The sequence below is a fragment of the Sceloporus undulatus genome, chromosome 3, assembly GCF_019175285.1.
Source record: "Sceloporus undulatus isolate JIND9_A2432 ecotype Alabama chromosome 3, SceUnd_v1.1, whole genome shotgun sequence".
NCBI classification, from domain to species: Eukaryota; Metazoa; Chordata; class Lepidosauria; order Squamata; family Phrynosomatidae; genus Sceloporus; species Sceloporus undulatus.
Genome location: NC_056524.1, coordinates 37,197,962 through 37,219,601, shown reverse-complemented (window position 1 = coordinate 37,219,601; position 21,640 = coordinate 37,197,962). Strand labels below are relative to the sequence as shown.

Sequence of the window (21,640 nt, the reverse complement as noted above, 5' to 3'; positions counted from 1 at the left end):
AGCACCACAGTTCACACCATTCAATACCCCCACACAGACACACACCTCTTTTGGAGGGACTTTCACAGGGAAAGAAAAATTCAGTTGCATTAGCCCAGATATATGTGCCTAAATTCCTCTGGAATTTATCTTGCAGAGATAAATTGTTATAAGGCAGAGCTAGATAACCTGAATGTAGCCGACCAGCCAAGTATGGTCACCCATGCAGAGCTCAATAACTCTCAGAATGTTTTTGATATCTTCTGGGTCACACAGCTGATGGCTATAGCCAATTTTGTGGATCAAAAGTTGTCTAGACTTTTTATAGGGATTACTATGGGGATGGATGTGAAATGGCATTACATAAATATCAAGTATTATGACTTGAAGGCACATAACAACATTCTTCTTTTTCTCTTACTTCTGAGGAACTGAGGCTGTGAGTTAGAGATGCTGCTTCATCCATTATATTCTTTAATGCATCAGTTACATGCAACCCACACAGCTATTTCGCTGCATCTAAATTAGCTTGGACTGCTTAGTCACCATCTCCATACTGCTCATACTATGTCTGTGCTATGTGGAAGGATCACAGTTTTGTGCCAGAACATGCACTAGTTATTTGCAAGTTATAATTTTTTTTTTCAATAAATATGTAACTACACTACATTTCGATTATAACTTGATGCAAGATGTCAATTCTTTGGCATTATAACTGTAACCTTTAAGTTACTTTTATGCTAATGAGGACAAGGACTCACCAAATAGTGTGAGGCATAGCCCATGAGTGCTGGCTTGTGTTCTCTACCTTATGCTGCTGCCCCATCCTTTGTTGTGGATAGGATTCCTAGACTGAAAATGGGATGAAGTTCCTGTAACTTTTATCCTGAACATAAAGCTCTGTCAAGCCCAACAAAAACTGTATTTCCTTAGATGAGCCTGCCCTTCTCTCAGTCCCACCACTGTCACAGGCATGGTTGGTGGGGGTTTGAGAGATGGCCTTTTCAGTGGCTGCCTCAAGACTCTGGCATTTCCTTCTCAGGGAAACTAGAATGACCCTCTCCCTGCTAGCTATCTCTCAGTAGGCAAAGACCTTTTTATTCTGACAGGCTTTTAAAATTGGAAGTTTTAAAATAATGTATTGAGCTGTGCTGCTTTAAATCTGAGCTTTTATCTCTTACCTGTTTTTTAATCTTTTAATTGCATTTTAACTTTTTAATTCTAGTTTGAAATCATTTTGATATTATCAATAGTTTAATTCTATTTTAATATTAATTTTTGTATATTTTTGGCTCTATTGTTCTTTTAGTGATTTCAGGCCCATCATGGACTATCCCATTGTTTCTAATATTTAAAGGGGGAACTATATGTTGTAATAGCCACATTGTGTTTTTTAATTTCTTTCAGTGTTTGGAAGCATGGTTTCTATTACCAAACTTTTCTCATTTTTAGTTTTGGTTTTTAAAACCAGTTTTGCTAAGATTTGATGGAGACCTTCCCGTTCAGGTAGGACATCTCTCTGATACTAAATGTTTCACCACCATTTTGCATATTATACATTGCTGTGTAGCAGGGTGTTGGACAAGATAGCCCTTGTGGTCCCTCCAGTTCTAAAATTCTATGATTCATAAGTTTATTGCTATAGTCTACTCCCTCTTTATTATCCTTCCATTGTCTGGTAAAAACCTTTCTGTTCTGCAAGGCCTCTTAGGAAAAGATTGCCAGGGCTCTTAATGGTGAGCTGTTTTATTGTGTGTTGCTTTGTTGAAAATAACTTTTAATTTGTTTTTCCTCTCCTGTTGTAACTTTTATTAATTGTTTTTAACACCTATAGGCCACCTTGGGTTGCAATATTGGGGGGAAAGTGGAATATAAATGAAATAATCATAATCATAATTATAATGGCCATAGAAACATCATCTTCACCACCATCATCATAATGTTGCAATGTAGTGGCTTATAACTTATTACATTATATGGCTTTGACTGAAGACCGTAGATGAACAGGGATTTAAGCAACTAGAAATCAGTGCTGAGAATCCATTAAGGCTGGATGATATAAGGGTCACATTCCCCCTTCTGTCATCTTGGAACAAGTCTCTGAACTGTGTACCAGAAATGAAAAGGAAGCCACTGCCCTTCACATACAGAAATGTTTGAGAGAAACTATGAAGCCAGAGATGGCCCTTGTATCTGTAGTTGAGGCAGGTCACCAGCAGGTGGCTCTCTTATAACAGATGTATCAAGACCTGTTTGGTATTCCATTCATGTTGACCAAAACTGCAAAATGAAGCAAATCACTGAAAGTAACTGAACAAGCCTACATCCTTCTGGTTAACTGAACAGTCTTGGCACTAGAGAGGAACACAGCTTAGAGGGGGCACACATGTTTTGCATGCATCAAGCCCCAAGTTCAGACCTTGCCATCTCCACCTTGCCATCTCAACCAACAGGGACTGAAAACTCATTTACATTATTCCTTGATGTCAGGAAGCAGTATTTGGCTAGTAGGATCTGTATCCTCAGAGGGCATGCGGAGGCAAAACTATTCAGACACTGAAAATGAAAATGCTTGTGGCATGTTGCCCTTCTCTCAGCAGTATTGAAGGATACAAGTGTTTAACCATGGGGTAAGAATGGGAAAGAAGCCTAACTACCAGTAAATTTAGTCAGTCCCAAGTATGGCCTCCTTTTGCTGCATTAGGCACTATAGCCCCTCTTCATTCAGATATTGTGTCAGGCTTACTGGCAGATACAACAGGGTTGATCCTGCCAATTGGGAAAGTAAGGTAGCTGCCTCAAACAGCAGATTTTAAGTGCTACAAAAAAGGTTGAAAATGGTTAGTTATTTAATGTGTTATGAATTCATTCTTATTGTCATGAACAGAAAGACAGAAATAATTATTGGATTTCTTCTTTAGGTGCTAATCAACCTCAACTGGCTTAGCATAATATAAGCATTGACTTGGGGCAAAAGTGCCACTTGCTGCTGAAACTCAGGTTCTTATGATGGCCCTGGGGAATGGAGAGAAAGCAGTGTCCATTATAGTAGGGTAAAGTAGTAAAGGTGCTGTTCTTTTCATACATGGGGTGGCTACAATTATCCATGGTTTTTCACAGTGGGTGTCCCTTTGTTTGTCAAACTGCTGAACCCAGGCATTATATGATCCATATGGTTATACTGAGGAAGTGAGATACTAACTTGCTGTCTGGTAGATCAAGGACAGTATGGTAGAAGGAACCTGTCACTGGGACAATTTCTGGCAAACTGTTCTCCCTCCGTTCTTTCCGGGCAGGGTGGCAAGCTGAGAGGCTCCGGGCCTGCGCTTCTTCCAGGCTCACCAACTTCATTGGCAGAGAGGCAGAAGGAGGCAGTGTCAAGCTCTTCATTATGGGGTTATTCTCTGGAAAACAAAAGAGGAAGAGAAATCAAAACTTTAAAAAGTCATGCTTGCCGGGAGATTCTGGGAGTTGTGCTCCAAAAAATGAATTTTCCCAGCTCTGAAAGGAATTACAAAATCCACCCTTGTTGGAGTGGAGTGCCAGAATGGTTGTAGAGAAGGGAAAGGCCCCCAGCAGGTGTCTCGCAAGCATTTCCTTTCCATTCCAGTGAAAACAGAGCCTGGAAATCTGTTGTTGGTTGAAATCTCTTCTTCCCCAGAAATTCAGCCCATCTCTCCTGCCTTTCTCAGTAGGTTCCTGGTCAGTAGCCAAGGAGCTTCAAAGTACGATGGTGAGCATCTTCTAAAGCAGAGTCCTGAGAATTCTGAGTGTACTAAACTTTAGGAAGGCTCAGTTCAGGTCTTGGCCTTTGAAATGAAACAAGATTCTCCTCCGCTGGCAACTATTTCAGGGAATTGGTTCTGAAAACTGCAGTCACTTTTCCTGTTTATCAATGGGGACTATTGTTAGCTGAAAGTGTCAAAGTGCCAACTCTTGAATTCAAAGAAATAAGCCTGGTGATTAAAGAGGACTTTTCCAGTTTCAGCTGGCTGACACTTCAGAATTTGGTTCTAACAACAGTGGTCATTGATAAATAAGGGAAAACAAGCTCACCTCAAGAGTCCCCTTGCAGTAAATGAAAAAGGAAACAAAAGAAATATTAAAACAAAAGGGGAAATGGAACTGGTGCAGAAACATCACAATGCATGTGGTCAGAATTATGTGGTCATCCAAACATTAAAACTGTGAGGTTAAAATGGTGGACAGTAAATGTAAACGTAAAGAGGTGGAAATCTCTTTTCCTACAGCTTGCATCTATTGTTTTGGGTCCTATTCTCTGGAACAGCAGAAAACAAGCTTGCTCCATCCTCAATAAGACATCTCTTCAAATATTTCAACAAGGCTATCATATCACCTCTTAACCTTCTCTTTTCCATGTAAACATATTCCGCTCCCTAGGTTTATCCTGATAAGGAATGGTTTCCATACCCTTCACCATTTTAGTTGCCCTCTTTTGGACACGCTCCAGAATGTCAACATCTTTTTCAAATTGTGGTGCCCAGAATCAGACACAATATTCCAGGTGAAGTCTGATCAGCAGAATACAGAGGCACTATTACTTCACTTGATTTGTACTTCTATTGATGCAACCTAGAATTGCATTGGTATTTTTAGCTGCTGTATCACACTGTTGACTCATGTTCAACTTGTCTATGAGGACTCCTAGATCCCTTTCACATTAAGACAGGTGCCCCCCATCTTATATCTATGCATTTCATTATTCCACCCTAATTTCTCCATGGTGAAATTCATTTTGTTAGCTTTGGCCCAGCTTTCTACTCTATTAAGGTCATTTTGATCCTGTCCTCTGGGGTATTAGCTATTTCTCCTAATTTGGTGTCATCTGAAAATCTGATAAGCATGTCCCTTATTCTTTCATCCAAGTCACTGATAAAGATGTTGAATAGCACTGTGCCCAGGACATCTCCCTGATCACTTCTTTCCAAGATGAAGAGAAGCCATTGCTGAACATCCTTTGGGATTGGCTGGTCAACCAATTACAAATCCATTTAACAATTGCGTTGTCTAGCACACATTTTACTAGCTTGTTGGCAAGAATATCATGGGGAACCTTGGCAAAGGCCTTACTGAAATCAAGATATACTATTTCCACAGCATTTCCTTCATCTATCAAGATGTTAATTTTATTTTAAAAAGAGATTAGGTTCGTCTGTAATGACTTCTTTCTCTGAAACTGATTTTGACTTTTTGTGATTATGTCATTGCCTTCTAAATGTTCACAGACTCTCTGTTTAATTATCTGCTCTAGAATCTTTCCTGGTATTGATGTCAGACTAACTGGATGATAATTGTTGGGATTGTCTTTTTCCCCCTCTTTTGATGATGGGGATAACATTTGCCCTCCTCTAGTCTGTTGGGATTTCTCCTGTTCTCCAGGAGTTCTCAAAGATTATTGCCAATAGCTTTGAGATTACCCTTAGATGTAGTTTATCTGGACCTGGGGACTTAAATTCACTTAGATTAACCAGGTAATCCCGTACTACCATTTTACTTATTCTGTGCTGCATTTGTGTCTTCTTTTCCATTCTCCATAGGCTGAGCACCCTTTTCCTTTTGTGAGAAGACTGAGGCAAAGAAGGTGTTGAGTAGTTCTGCCTTTTCTCTGTCTTCTGTTAGCATTTTCCATCTTCTCTGTGCAGTAGCCCTACCATTTCCCTCTTCCTCCTTTTGCTACAGACATATCCAAAAAAGCCCTTTTTATTGTTCTTAACCTCTCTAGCAAGCCTGAGCTCATTCTGCGCTTTAGCTTTTCTGACTTTACCCCTACACTAGCTAGCTATTTGTTTGAACTTCTCTTTGGTGATTTCCCCCTTTTCCCCCCATTTCTAATACAAGTTCTGTTTAAAAGTTAGCTCAGCTGGAAGTTCCTTAGGCCTGTTACAGACTGCCAAAATAAAGCTGCTTCAGGTCTCTTTGGAGGTATGCTATTTAAATGATGCATGCATCCTAAGAATCCAGAAGCTGCACCAAAGCTGCACTCCAGTGCTTAGGAATGGAGTGTGGCTTTGGCGCGACCTCCGGACTCTTAGGACCCATGCATCATTTAATTAGCATACCTCCAAAGAGACCCGAAGCAGCTTTATTTTGGCAGTCTGTAACAGGCCTTAGTCATCTATTTTGGTTTCTTGAGACATATCCCATTTTTCCTCCTCATTGAAACTGTTTGAAATTGTGCCTTCAGTATCTCCCTTTTAAGAAACTCCCATCTATCTTGAACTCCCTTCTCTTTTAGTATTCCTGACCATGGGATCACACCTAGTATTTCTCTAAGGAGTTTATCTCACACGAAGACGTCCTCCAAGAGGCCACGTTCCATCCCCCAGCACACACCCGTTTGTGTCCAGTCCTGACGGGTGTGATTTTTGCCTGACGGATTACCTTCCGTCAGCAAAAAATGGTGCCTGTCAGGACTGGACGTGAACGGGTGCACGCCGGGGGACGGAACGGGGCCTCTTGGAGGAAGTCTTCATGTGTGATAAACTCCATTTTCTGCCGGATGCGCACGCACACGAGCATCCTCCTTCAGTCCCCAAAACGTTGAAAATTGTGGGTGCGATAAGGTTCCTAGTTTACTAAAATCAGCTTTCCTAAAGTCTAGAATGTGTGTCTGACTATGCCTGGCTTCTCCTTTCCATTGTATAACAAACTCCAGGAGAATATGATCACTCCCACCTAAGGATCCCACCACTTGCACCCCATTTACCAGGTCATTCCTATTGGTTAGGATCAGATCCAAAATAGCTGATCCCCTTGTTGCCTCTTCCACCTTTTGGACAATGAAATTGTCTCCAAGGCAAGTGAGGAATTTGCTAGGCCTTGAGGATTTGGCTGAATTTGACTTCCAGCAAATATCAGGATAGTTGAAGTCACCCATCACTACTACATCTCTCCTTTCTGAGTGTGTGGTCATCTGTTCAATAAAAGCATCATCCAGTTCCTCAGTCTGGCTTGGGGATCTGTAGTACACTCTCACAATAACATCCCTGTTGTTAGCTTCCCCTTTAATTTTCATCTATCTGCTCTCCACGTGTCTTCCAGGGTTTAAGTCCTGGATGTCTTCAAAGGTGTAAACATCCATGACATATAAAGCTATTCCTCCTCCTTTCCTGTTTCACCTATTTCTCTTAAAAAAGGTAACTAGGGGACTCATGCTAACTGGGGGACTCAGATAGTAAAAAAAAGCCCTTGTTCAAACTCTCAGATTGCCATTATAACTGCTGCCAAATGGAGCAATTTAAAGCAGCCACTATGCATGGCAGCTGTCACATGTAAGGCAACACTATTAGCATAATTATTTTTAAAGTGTGGATATTATGGGACTGTCAAACAGACATTTTAGCATGTGGAATGCTCATGCTAATTGCCTAACATGTTTCTGACATATGTCAAAAGCTTGACTCACTAGCACCTCCAAGCTCAGCCAACATGCCAAAGACTTAGGGTGACAACTAGCTATCTCAGCATGGATGAGGCTAGTGATATGGCACAGTTCTGAAGTCTGCAAGTCATGAGTCAAATTAGCTTTCTATGGGAACCAGGTTTCTCTGCAGCTGGCTCCTCTCCTTCCTACCTCTTCTCTATGTTTCCCCAAATTATTAAGTTTCAATGGCAAGGGGAGAAGAAATAAGCAGGAAAGGAGAATGGTGAGATTTGAAAGGTTCTTGTAGATTCTCATACAAGAATGTTTAGAGCTTCCATTGCCAATGGGGATTCTGAGAGCTGTAGCTTTTGTTGTCCTTCCTTTTAAACACCAAATCTTAGAAAAGAGGATTATCTAGCAGTAAAACTTCCAGAATTCTGGAAGCTGGGCCCCAAAAAATGTATTTCCAGGCTCTGGCAAAACTTGAAGACTTCTGCTGGGCTGGGTCTTCCCAAGCTTAGAAAACATGGGATTAAATCATGAGTTTTCTCTGAGAGCAGACCATGAAAGCACAGAAAGACTGAGCAAAGACTGACAAACTAAGATGGGAGAGAAGTTTGCTCACCAATAGGAGCGGTGGGATGCCACCATTTTCCTAGCCGGATTGGGATCACAGCAAGCTCATGCCAAGGCCCCGATCCAGTCTTTTGAGGGCGCAAAAAAGAGCCGCAAAAAGCAGCTCCTTTTTGCATCTTCAAAAGGACTCCATAGCCTTTGGTGCTGTACATTAAATGTAAAAATAAACTAAATAAAAAAGTAAAAAAATAAACTACAACAGCATGCTAATAAAAGTCATTTCCTTGTAAAACAGTCAGTTTGTGAAAGCTTGTTGGAATAGAAGACTTCATCTGCTGATGGAAGAACAGGAAGAGAGCCAGACTAGTTTATCTAGGAAAGGAATTCCAGAATCTACAGGCAGCTACAAAGAAGGCCCTCTCACATGTCCCCTGTGAGAAAGACTTACCTTCTTTTGGCCTGGCAGTAGCATTTTCACTGAAGATCTCATCAACATGGTTCAATATAAATTCAATAACCAACTGCTGGACACGCACCTCCAGGAAAGCTGCATCTCCATTGCAGCCCACAGCCTCAATCTCCTTTGACCTGTGGCCATAGTAAGGAAGCAGTTGGAAGAGAAATATCAGCAAATAGTGATAAGTTAATTCTTATTTGCAATTAGAGATAAGTTAATGCTTATTTGCAATTAGAATAATAGAATCATAGAATTGGAAGAGAATACAAGGGTCATCCAATCCAACCCCCTGTCATGCTGGAAGATGCAGTCAAAGCACCCCCGACAGATGGCCATCCAGCCTCTGTTTTAAAATGTGGAGTCAAAGGCTTTCATGGCCGGCATCCATAGTTTTTTGTGGGGTCTTCGGGTTATGTGGCCATGTTCTAGAAGAGTTCCTTCCTTATGTTTCGCCAACATCTGTGGCTGTTTTAAAACCTCCAAAAAAGGAGACTCCACCACTCTCCATGGGAGTGTGTTCCACTGTCAAACGGCTCAGGAAGTTCCTCCTAATGTTTAAGTGAAATCTCTTTTCCTGTAGTTTGCATCCATTGCTCGGTGTCTCTAGAGCAGCAACTAACTGTTAAGGTTAACTTTTGCAGAGCAGTAGTAGCTTTTTACTTTCTTTTATTTGTATGAGTGTGTGGCCTGGGAACGGAAATCTTTGCTTTTTTGTTATTCTTGCATGTGAAAAAATAAAATTTCAAAGCTGTCTCCTTAGTCACTGAGATTACTAGGGGTTTTGTGATCACTGATTTGCATTTTAGGACTTTTTTTTTTTTTTTTGCACAAACTGGAACAATTTTTGCACAAACTGGAACAAACTGTAATAACACAAAAACACATCAGCAGCAGTATTACATCAGCAAGAAAAATACACATAAGAAGGACACAAGCAAGAATAGTTTCACATTATTTCAGAGAGCATCTAGATCTAATGTATATCTCAACAGAATTGTTTAAATATGTCACCTGATAATTGAAATTTAAAGTGCAGTCTTACTGAGCAAACAAATGAACAAAATCCACTATACACACTTTCATATTCCAGCAAGGCCTGTTGTTTGATGGGAAAATCTGTCAAATTCCAATTCTCTCACATTTCAGTTTTTTAAAACCTCCAGCTCTTTTCTACACTGAATTGTAAATTTGTGTAAATTCTTCAAAATTTAACTGAAATGAAATTTTCCCTGAATTTTCACCATCCAAATTCAACTGGTATAGCAATTGCTAGCATTGAGAGTATCATGTTATACCTGCCTGTCTTGCAGGCATTAATCCCTCTTACAAAACTTTCAAGAGATGCGGGTTCTAATTCAGCATCAAAAACACATGTACTAAAACATTCAAATCGCTGTGCCAGGATGAAGGAATCACTCAGTGCTAGTTTCTCCCACATATAGATATTTTCTTTTTAACCAAAGACCCTTCCATCTAGAATATGTAAAAAAAAAATGAGCATGCTTGTATATTCTTATCAAAAATGAGATGAAGTAAAATTCTCCAATGCTTTGTAACACGAAAGATTAGGCACAAAGGAGTCTGATAGGACATCCAAGATCTTTTCAAAAGTTACTGTTTTGAAGTACAAATCCCAGAATCTCTCATGGCCAGTGGTCATGCTAGCTGTAAGTTTCTGTGACTTGTAGTCCAAAGAACATAATTTTCTCAGAATCTGGGGCTGACTAGCACCCGTCATAACTGGAATGTTCTGCCAGGGAGTTTCTTGACAAATAGCTTCACCTTCCAGGCTTCAAGACTGCTCCCAAAGTGCAGTAGTGATAGTTACGGCTGGAGCTGCTGGAGCTTAAGCTGATCCCCAGGATTTAGCTTATCTCTGAGTAGAACCATCACATCAAAACAGTATAAAGTGGGGACAGAAAAACATCAAATGGAGAACATCACAACTCATCTTGATTATTTTTGTGGGTTGGTTCTCCTCTCCCTTCTTTAATGCCTGCTTCTTGTTGTCCGTCATACTCCCACCCTACCCTGTATGTCCAGAACCAATCTCTCCTTCAACCCACAAACTAAAAGGAACAACAGATAAACTGTTTCTTATCTTGACATGCCAAAGTGTTATTGAAGAAATTATCTCTAAGCAATGAATCCTTTGTAAAGTTAGTGGCTGGAGTGTGTGATAAAATTCTGAAGGGGACTTCGTCACTCTAGGATAGCTATTTAAGGCAACTACAGCTGTGACTCCTGCTTCTTTTATGTTCTCTTTGGGACCCAGATGGATAAAGGAATTGCGATTTCACACACACACACACACACACACACACACCCGCCCCCTGCAAAAGTAGATGAAATAAACATTTTTGCAGAAGGTGTCTATAAGGTTTAACACATCTTGCAATTATGGAACCAGCTCTGCCTTTTTTTAAACTGAAAAGTCTGAAGATACTTATTTAAGGTTGCTTGAGCCAGGAAGTGATGTTCCTTATTTTGTCCTGAAACTCCTTCTGCTACAGTAGTCCTGGCAACTTGTCTACAAGGCCAGAGTCTCAAGTGAGCTATCTTTAGAAGTAGCTCACAAGCTGAACAGGAACTCTGAGTTTCTACAAGACTAACTGAAAAAACTATGACCTATGTATCAGTTCCTTTGTAACTCTGATTCATTTAAAGGAGACACAGCATGGAGAAATATCTCCTCAAATGCACCACACATTTTCATAAGATATTATTAGACCTATTCATGGGAGCTGGCTGTGTTGAGATGTAAAACTAAACCCTAGTTTAGATCTATGTGAAAAAATATTCAGCTTGTGCTGTTCTACCTTCTCTTCTCCTTCTCTGGCATAGCTGCACAGTAGAGAAGTATCTGCTTCCTTCTTGAGATAACTTTAATTTAAAATTTCATCCAAATCAGAGCAGATACCACTGGTATTGGATACAGAGGTGTACACTCCTGGCTATGGAGGTACACCCAGAATCCATCCAATCGTTATCATCTTACATTTTCCTTGTGATTTCTCAGACAACAACAAAAATCTGTCCTTTCCCCATCCCAAAGAACAAGCGTAGATGTCCTTCAGTCTTTTTAAAAGGCTTTAATGTAGACAGTGCCATATCAAATAGCTTAACTTCTCACAGTTCAGTAAGCATTCACTATTAGCTTGTGCAGTGAATTTCATTTTATTACCAGTTAATTTTTTATTATTTGGTGCTCCTTCACTAACATGTTTAGTCATTTAAGAAATATATTCCTAAAATTATTTAAGTTCTAATTACCAGACTTGTTAAAATGATAATAATACAAAGTTCCCAAGATGTGGCAATAAAGCTTCAGTTTAAGGCAGGGTAAGGAACATCAGCAACTGGGGCCGAATCTGGCCTTTTTTGGGCCCAAATCCGGCTTTCTGGAGTTCACATGGAGTCATGCTCCTTTCCCCATAATATCTTCATTTCATAGTATCCCAACAGTGGGTTTTGTATATCCCATCTATTCTGAAATAGTAAAATGTGTAATGCTTAGGTACTGGAAATAAGAGCCTTATACTAAAATATGTTGGTACCTTTGCTCTCAAGTTTTTGTCTTTACCTCCACCACTGGAATACATACCCTGAGAATTTATCTAAAATTGAAACTGGATTTTGGGTTAAAAGCATCCCAACATCCTTGGTCATTTAAAGTACAAAATATAAACACTAAGATTGAGGAAAGTGTAAAATTGCTGCAAATTGTGTCACCTTTTCCCTCGTCACATTTCTCATGCTTTAACAACATTTTCAAAATTGTGACAGTGTGCTTCCTATCAAATAAAAAAAATTACAAATAACCAATAGCAGCTAAATCATATTCCCCCATCAAAGATTTGCCTCCCCTTCTGTAATCTCTCAACCTCAACCTCTAATTTGATTTCTCCTCCTCCTTCCTCTCCCGTCTGCTCATCTCCTTCTCTCTGTCTTATACCATTTACCAGGGAATGGGTTCCATTAAAGCCAATGGGGCTTACATCTGTCTAGACATATATTGGATTGAGAGTAGGCTTATGTCTGAACAGATGTGCCAAAATAAATAAATAAATAAATCGCCAGAATAATAACCCTGCAAGGCAGTAGAGAACTGCAGAAGATGATGCTTATCAAATTTGCAGATGACACAAAATTAGGAGTAGTAACTAATACCCCAGAGGACAGGATCAAAATTCAAGAAGACCTGAATAGGTTAGAAAGTTGGACCAAAGCTAACAAACTGAATTTCAACACAGAGAAATGTAAGGTACTCCACTTAGGGTGGAAAAATGAAATGCACAGAAATAGGATGGGAAACCCTGTCTTAATGAGGCTATGTATGAAAGGGATCATACATAGCGACATGGCAGCTTAGGAGGTCAATGCGCTTTTAGGCTGCATCAATAAATGTATAGTGTCTAGATCAAGGGAAGTAATAGTGCACTCCATTCTGCATTGGTCAAGCTTGGAATACTGTGTCCAATTCTGGGCACCACAATTCAAAAAGAATGTTGACAAATTGGAGCATGTCCAGAGGAGGAAAATCAAAATGGTGAATGGACTAGAAACCATGCCTTATGAGGAAAGACTTTAACCTGGAGAAGAGATGGTTACAGGGTGATATGATAGCCCTGTTTAAGTATTTGAAGGGGTTTAAGTATCACATTGAGAATGAAGCAAGCTTGTTTTCCAAGCTCCAGAGACTAGAACACAGAACAATGGATGCAAGCTACAGGAAAAGAGATTCCACCTGAACATTATGAGGAACATCTTGACAGTATGAGTTGTTCGAAAGTGGAACACACTTCCTCAGTGTAGTCTCCTTCTTTGGGGGTCTTTAAGCAGAGGCTGGGTGGCCATCTGTCAGGGATGCTTTGATTGTGAGTTCCTGCTTGGCAGACTGCATGGCCCTTGTGGTCTCTTCTAACTCTGTGATTCTATGTGGCACAAAGTACTGTGTATAAAGCAAGCTGTCGGGAAGAATATCTTGATTGAAGAAGAAATGGAGACATCATTAATGCTGCCATGCTCCAGATTCACCATATGCCTGGAACACACTCAAGTGGATCCACCTGAACTCTAAAACTGGGATATTTGTGAAAAGGATCTTTTGCACCAGAAAGAAAAGAAACAGAACAACAGTGTGACCTGAGCCAATAAATGGATTATTCTGGTAGGCAAGAATGAAGGGAGCGTGGAGAAAACAGAACCGTAATAACGTCATGTTCAAAGCCCTGTTGATGCTACTCAACCTGTATTCCACGATAAAAAACATATGTGAAAAGGACTTCAGATTAAGCAACAGATAGGGTAATCTATCCCTGAAGAGGGGTTCCTGGGTAAGGGCATGATTCTATTCTAGGCTATTCTTCTTTAGCCATGTGTGTGTCTATGGCCCCATTCTCACTGGCTCTTTTGCACTGGAAGGAACTGGGAAGATTCGGTTTCTGCCCCCCCCCCCCCCGAATGCCTCCGGAAGCAAGTGCCCACTATAAATACCTCATTTGGGGTATTTAGCCCCAGAAGCCATCGCAGCTCTTTAAACCAGTTTAAAAGGAAGAGTCCTCTGCTGTCAATCAAATTAGTTCTGCTTTCGTAAAAGGTGGTGTTTCTTGCAGCTATTGGCTACGTGGATGGGGGCTTCCCCCCTCCTTTTTTAAAAAAATCTGGCAGGCAAGGTGCGCAGGTGCTGTCAAATTTAAAAATCTCCGGTGTGTGTCTTGTGTGTAGCAAAAGCAAAAGCATTCAATTATCAAGTATCAATTTCTCAAATTTAAAGGGAAACATTTGTAAGATTGGCATTGTAGCATTCACATTTTAAACAAATAATTCCAGGAGCAAGAGGAAATGAAAGGGAAATGTAGTAGCTCAGGCACTGTAGCATCTGTAACATCATCATCATCATCATCATAATGGCTCTTAAATTCCAGGAGCAAGAGGAAATGAAAGGTAAATGTAGTGCAGCCATTCTAACTGTATCATCTGCATATAACACAGATGATGATGATGATGATGATGATGATGATGATGATGATGATGATGGCTCTTATAAGGTGCTGTTCCAGGAGCAAGAGGAAATGAAAGTAGCACAAGCACACATACATTCTATGTCACCCAAAAAATCATGCGCATAGACCTCTGACCTAAATCCCTCCCCTGAACTTGATCCAATCATGATCAGGGGCAAGTTCATATTTCGCGGAACCCGGGTTTTTGCCCCAATTCTGAATGACCCGGGCTAAGGGGCATTTGCTACGAAACACTTGTGCATGCCTCGAAATGGATTGTGACAGATTCGGGACAAATATGAACTTCACGTGCAAGGATCGATTCCTGATCCGGGGTAAAGTGTAGTCTGAATGGCCCCTATGTGAACAGCAAATCAGAAAGAAAAGGGGGAAAACTGATAAACCTGCCTTACCAGCTCCCTCAAGCACATTTTTTTTTAAAAAAAAAAGCAAAGTTTGACGAAATGGAAATAAAAAGAAAAATGGAGACTGGTGAAAGATAAGATCTTAACAAAATGTTTTTGTTTACTCAGGCAAGGCTTATGTGACTTGTCTGTGTGCTTTTTTAAATTCCACATATGCATAGTGTTAGTTGTTGAGCAGGGGGGGCTAGACCTGATTGTCCATAGGGCCGCTTCCAAGTCTATGATTCAATGAACAAAAATTTGCTGAATTATGTTGAATTACTCTTCTTTAGTAGGAGAGGGGGGAAAGTCTAGAAACCTATCCCTATTCTTTCCAAGCTATTTCTACCTGTGGTACCACATTTACTGTTAAAGTAATATCCAGGAAAGCATTTATTTTGTTAACTGATGCATACCTGTACAAATGAACTCTTGCCTTCCAGCTGGCAGCCAAGATAACTGCAAAGGTGTTGATTCACCTTCCAAGACCTGACCTATTACCAGTTACCTCACTTCAACACTGGATTGCACCATGAAGTTCTTAACATCCACATTCACACCAATGCCTAGATCTCAGTGTTGCCTTTGACTGTGATGCAAAACAGGAAGAGCTCCTAATGTACCTGAGGAGATTAGGTGCCCACACTAAAGCCAGATTCCTGGTGTGCATGTTGGTCATGCTGCTGAAGGATGCAAGAAGAGTCAGATGCTTGCTCAAGTATTCCAGAGTCCTGCAATGGTTTCATGAAGATAAAAAAGAGAGACTTGATTATGTGTATACATCTTATCATATTTGTTTTGTTCAAAGAAGGATGTTACAAGTTCCTACGCATCACATGAAACATCTTGAATGAGACATGATCTATAACTTCTGCTAATGATGCAATGCCATAATTCCTATCTTTTCTGTTTCATCCCATTTCTCCTCCTGTCAGTCAACTTAATGCCTCGTCTTTGTTGTTGTTGTGTGCCTGAAAGTTGATTCTGACTTATGGTGAACCTAAGGTGAACCTATCATGGGGTTTTCTTGGTAAGATTTGTTCAGAAGTGATTTGCCTTTGCCTTTGCCTTGCTCTGATGCTGAGAGATTGTGACTTGTCCTAGGTCATCCAATGGATTTCCATGGCTGAGCAGGGATTTGAACTCTGGTCTCCAGTCATTGTCCAATGCTCAAACCACTATACAATTCTCCTCTTTGCCACTTGATTATGGACTCCACAAGAGCCCCACAAGCCATATTTATGCTCCTTTAGTTACCATTACATACCTGAGAGAGAAGATAGAGAAAAAGAAAACTATATCTGTCCTGAACTGTACTTTCACTGAACTGGTTAGGAATTACATGTGGTTTTATGAGCCAGCTACTAGTGCTAAGAACTATCATAGTGGCGCCTTACAGACCGTCCCTTTGGGGCGGCCTATAGGCACTACTTTCCCCAGTGTATCGGGGCCTCAGCTGCCAGAACGGCAGCCTCCGAGGCCCCGATCCGCTGCTTTCCAGGCCATGAGGAAGCTGCAAAAGGCCGCTTCCCCGTGGCCTGGAAAGGGGTGTCCTCGGGGCTTCAAGCCCCGAGGACACCCGATGGCGGCGGGGAGGAGAAGAAAGGGGCCGCTTGGCCCCTTTCTGCTCTGCATCGCTGGGCGTAGCCATCTAAAGGCTGCGCCCAGCAATGCAAAGCTGGAAGGAGCTCCGAAATGGACCTCCTTCCGGGGCTGCGGAAAGGGCGCACTAGGCGCCCTCACGCAGCCCCATTATGTCACAACTGCGCCGCCCCGTTTAGAGGCGATGCGGCCGTGACGTAGTCATGGCGGCAGCCGTGTGGAATGGCCGCTGCCATTTTGTGCGCGCTCCGCCACCCTAGAGTTGGGGGTGTGCGGAAGTGCCGCCGCTTCCTAAGCCGAGCACACACTTTTAAGCCCATCTATAACGGGCCAGTGACTATCAAGATGAGGCTGGGGGATCCATGAGAGAAGTGTTTTTAGTTAAACATGAAAGGGTCCCTGGTGTCTTCATTTAGAAACTAGTGTGCTGGAAAACTGACAGACGTGACAAACTATTGTATGGGTAGTTCTGAAATATCAAATCAGTATTTCTTGTAGGGAAATAAATTCCACAGATCACATGCCAATTACACTCTGGGGGCTGCTGGAGAACAGAGAGCATGAATTTAAGGAACAGTCATTTTCTTCTGAAAAGTAAATTTTGACCCTTTCCAGATGGGCCTTGACTCTGCCCCAAGTACGTACTAGGGGTTGGCCGAGGACGCAGCGTCCAATTAGGCCTCACCCCTAGTATGTACTGGGGACGTCAAAATGGCAGCACCCTATACACATGGGTGCCGCCATTTTGATGTGACGGACGCTTAGCGTCCACACTTTGTGCCTTGCGGCATCACAACTCCACCACAAGAAGAACCCGCTTTTTGTGGGTTCTTTTTGCTGCGCGGGGGAGCCACGCAGTTTGTCCACTGCGGCTCCCTCATGCAGCAAACACAGGCACCGGCAGAGCACCCTTTTTGGGAGCTCTGTAAAGCGCCATAGTTTCCTCAGTATATTTTCAGAAGGGGGAAAGAAAACTAAATGATTCGTTACTCTCAATGCATAGATGACTCTTCTAATTCCAGTAATGGTATTGATTACTAATAAGAATCACAAAATCTCTCCCTACATCTTAAGAGCAGGCCTGCACAACATAAAGCCTGCAGACCACTTGCAGGCTGCCAAAGGATTTTCAGTGGCCCGTGAGGATATGGAACCTCCTCCACAGCCCAGCTTTTTTCCAAGGAGACAGCCAGACTGCAGCGGAGGAGGAGGAGGAGGAGGAGGAGGAGGAAGTGCAAAGGCTCACCACCACCCAAGCTGCTCTACAGTCCAGTTTTCCTCCAAGGAAACGGTTAGGCTGCAGAGAAGGAAGAAGGGCAAATGTTTGTCCAGCAAAACTCCTCTGCCACTCAGCTCTCTCCTCAGGAGAGGGTGGGTAGATGATGAGGAAGATGGAATTAATAATATTAATTACTGTTCATTAACAATAATTAAAACCTATCTGTGGTCCAAAGAAGTTTAGCCTATTTTAATGTTGGCCTCTACCTACCGTGATGTTGTGCAGGTCTGTCTTAGAGGACGGAGTTTGCTTTTACCTGTAATGAGATGGTGGAAGTTCCTGGATGGCATTCTGAATTTGAACCAGTTGTTGTTCCTCTGGGAAACATGAAATGGCCTCCTGCAAAGGGGGGGGGGGGTGGGGGGTGGGCAAAAGAAAACCAAAGCAATGTAGTGCTGGAACAACCTTCAATGGCTCATTGGTCCCACCTATCCCCACATTTTTGTGTACCAAATAGCCTTACAAATAATAATAATAATAATAATAATAATAATAATAATAATAATAACAACAATAATTTGTTTTATTTATATACCGCTATTCCAAAGATCATAGCGGTGAACAGCAAGTAAGCTAATTAACAAGTAAGCTAATTTGCCCCCAACAGTCTGGGTACTCATTTTAGTGACCTCGGAAGGATGCAAGCCTGAGTCAAGCTTGGGCCCTTTTGCTGGTCTTGAACTTGCAACCTTGTGGTCTTGAGTGAATGGCTGCAGTACAGGCATTTAACCATCAATCAAAAGTGGCTATAAACATAAACAGATAAATTGCCTATAGGCCTCATACAAATGGCAGAATTGTAAGAATGGCTGCTTAAAGATATAGGCCTGAATCCTGTTGTTAGTCCCAAACGTACTAAACCCATTGGAATCAATATGTATCAATACCTACTAGTATGTATTGACTTATCAAGTTTCTACTGAATCAGTAGATCTAGATGGTACTAATAATAGGATTCAAGCCACACTGCTAGAAAACAACACCATATAAAATCATAGACTTGAATAAACGAGGAAAATTTCCAAGTTCAGGACAATCCTATGTGAAGATGTTGTGACCTATAGATTTCTACTTGACATTGATGGACAATGTGTCCTCTCAAGTGTCATCAAGGAGCCCTGGTGGCGCAGTGGTTAAATGCCTGTACTGCAGCCATTCACTCAAAACCACAAGGTTGCGAGTTCAAGACCAGCAAAAGGGCCCAAGCTCGACTCAGGCTTGCATCCTTCCGAGGTCGCTAAAATGAGTACCCAGAATGTTGGAGGCAAATTAGCTTACTTGCTAATTAGCTTACTTGCTGTTCACCGCTATGATCTTTGGAATAGCGGTATATAAATAAAACATATTATTATATTATTATTATCCTATTATCTGGAAAAGATTCAGAGATTTGTGAGAGTTATTGCAAACTGATCATCAAACACAGAGAGGATCCCCCTAATAGATTTGATGCAATCTAGCATCAAAAATAGCATTTTAGTAATTACTTTACTAAAATTACTTTTAGACTACAACTTCTAGAATTGTGTAGCCAGCATGGCCACTTCTACAAGCTCTGTTTTGTTTTGGCTCTTTTTGAAATCATCTCTTTTCAGCTACCTCCACTTTTTCATAGCCTCAACTCATATTAAGAAGCACTACTGTGTATTAAAATAAGGTCATGTGAATCTGCTTCAGTCAGTCCATTTGTCTAGCTAGCCTGAGTTGAAGACTTCACTTTGGCCAGCAGTGTCTCCCCAGGTCTCAAACACAGGGTCCCCCCTCCACCCACCACCCACATACACCTAACATTTGATCCTCTATCTGGATATGCCAGGGTTTGAAAGTGAAATCTTCTGCATGCAAAGCATGTGCTCTACCACTGAATTATGGTCCTTCCAAAGATTATATTCCTTCCAATGCAAATTTCCCAGTACAGATTTCCTCCCAATGTAAACAGCAGCCTTTGAACAAGGATTTCACCCATCATACACGATGCTACTCTGATCACTACCAATCTGCCCCAGCAGATGCAATCTGCATTATAAAGAAAGTGTACATTAAATTCAAAAATCAGTTACATCATGTTTGGTTTGGTTCTCTGTTACTATACTCTGGGCATGGCTCTTGATAGGAAGTAACAGATTTCTAGGTCATCTCCTACCCTGAAGTTTCCCTCCAGGCCCCTGGAAATATTGTGCAGGGAGTTTGGGGACCCTGTTGAATAGGGAAGACTGTGATGCAGGAGATTCCCTCAGACAGAAGAACCTGTGATAAATTGTGCTCCATTCAAGGAAGATGCTTCTGATGAATTTTGCAGATTCCCTGCCTCTATGTCCCTACACTGTATAGCATTATCTTCCAGCCTTTGATGTGGCATTTCCTAGTAGCCTGAGGAGACAAAAGGGTGGGGAAGTCTGATCTAACCAGCCCAGTTGCATGTGCCACATCTGGACCCAACCCAATGACTCATGCAGATACTCAGAAGGCAATGACTCCCAAAGGCATGTAATTCTGCCGCTTCCCTGCATTTCTTGTGTTTAGAAGCCAGGCATATTGTGACTCACAGCTGCTCTGCCCCCATTTTGCTGTGGGCAGATACTTAGGGGCTGCTATTTAATTACTCTCTAGCACTTCCTTTCTGATGCAGAAGTGGGGAACTCTGCTTGTACCAAGGCAGACCAATGATTCATCCTGTCTAATACCAATAAAATGGATGAAGATAGTGGTTGCGAAATTGACAGTCACCCTGAATGTTTCGTATTAATGAAAGAACTGCCTAAAATAGGTCATGACTTGCACACATGCACGCATACACGCACACACACATTATTTATGGCATTTACCCCACACGCCCACTCCTTTCTCTATCCCTTTCATTTTCAAAAACTAATATGCTTACTAAAATGAGAAACAAGTGGATCAGAAGACAAACATTTTAAAAATTTATCATTTTATGAGCACTGGAAAAAAAAACCTCAGTAATAATGACCTGCATTTTCAATAAGCTCTCTTGTAAAGTGTGTTGAGATATATGCTGTATTAAATATTAAGTACCATAATTAAGTCACTGTATACAGGTAGTGCAATTTGTATGGTGTTAAGACCATAAATACTTAACAGTAATGAGCACCTTAGGAATGTAATTATAAAGTTTGACAGAGGTTGTGCATTCTGCTTCCCACATACAACCCAGGAGATCCATAATTTCAAGTGCTTACCAACCATATGCTTCCCATAAGAACACCATGAGATAAGGTCTTTGTGATTAATCCCATTTTACAGGTGGAATGAGAAAAACTGTTTGGCAAAGTAGCAGAGTGTAGAAACAGCATGCACCAGACAGTCAAAGGAGGCAGGTAAGGATCAGGAACAAAATTAGCAGACTCAGGAGGACATGGCAGCAGCATTAGACATGGAAGTGCAAAGTATATTGCAGACACTTCTGTAAATAAGATTATGGAAACCAAATAGCAACAGTAGAAACAAGATGAAAGCAGAATGATATGCTATACACACTCCCTGGACTACTTCAGTACTGACATGTGGATTTGCTGCAGAAAGAGTGTAGAAACAGTCAGGGGACGATATTATTGTGTTCCTCCAATAAGAGAAACAACCTTCATCTCTTTATTTACTTGTCTCTTTAACTTACATCCTGGCTTTTTTCTGACACAAGACCCCACATGACTTACAACAATTTAAAACAAGTTCAGTTAAAATTTTATTTTTACAAAAGTTAAAAAATATTGTTTTTTTTAAATTTAAGTGGATGTAAAACATAAAAGAAACAATACAGATAAAAACACATCACACCACTCTGAATACACCCTTCAACCATGTGATTTAAGAATGGAAGGCCTTCCAAAATAAAAAAAGATCTTTACATGATGGCAAAAAGAGAACAGAGAGGGCGGCTGAACTTCTTTGGAAAGGAGTTCCACAGCCTGGGAGCAACCACTAAGAAGGCTGTAT

The 21,640-nt window shown here is 41.2% G+C and overlaps 1 protein-coding gene across 1 annotated transcript in view; it reads right to left on the bottom strand.

The window, feature by feature from the left end:
• ARHGAP31 (Rho GTPase activating protein 31) overlaps positions 1-21,640 on the bottom strand; it is a 119,028-nt gene that overhangs the window by 10,716 nt on the left and 86,672 nt on the right. Inside the window, exons 4-7 of the mRNA XM_042459746.1 lie at positions 17,943-18,025; positions 15,429-15,536; positions 8,388-8,527; positions 3,182-3,383 (exon numbers count right to left, since the gene is read on the bottom strand). Coding sequence (XP_042315680.1) covers positions 3,182-3,383; positions 8,388-8,527; positions 15,429-15,536; positions 17,943-18,025 — 533 coding nt within the window. The remainder of the gene's footprint in view (positions 1-3,181; positions 3,384-8,387; positions 8,528-15,428; positions 15,537-17,942; positions 18,026-21,640) is intronic.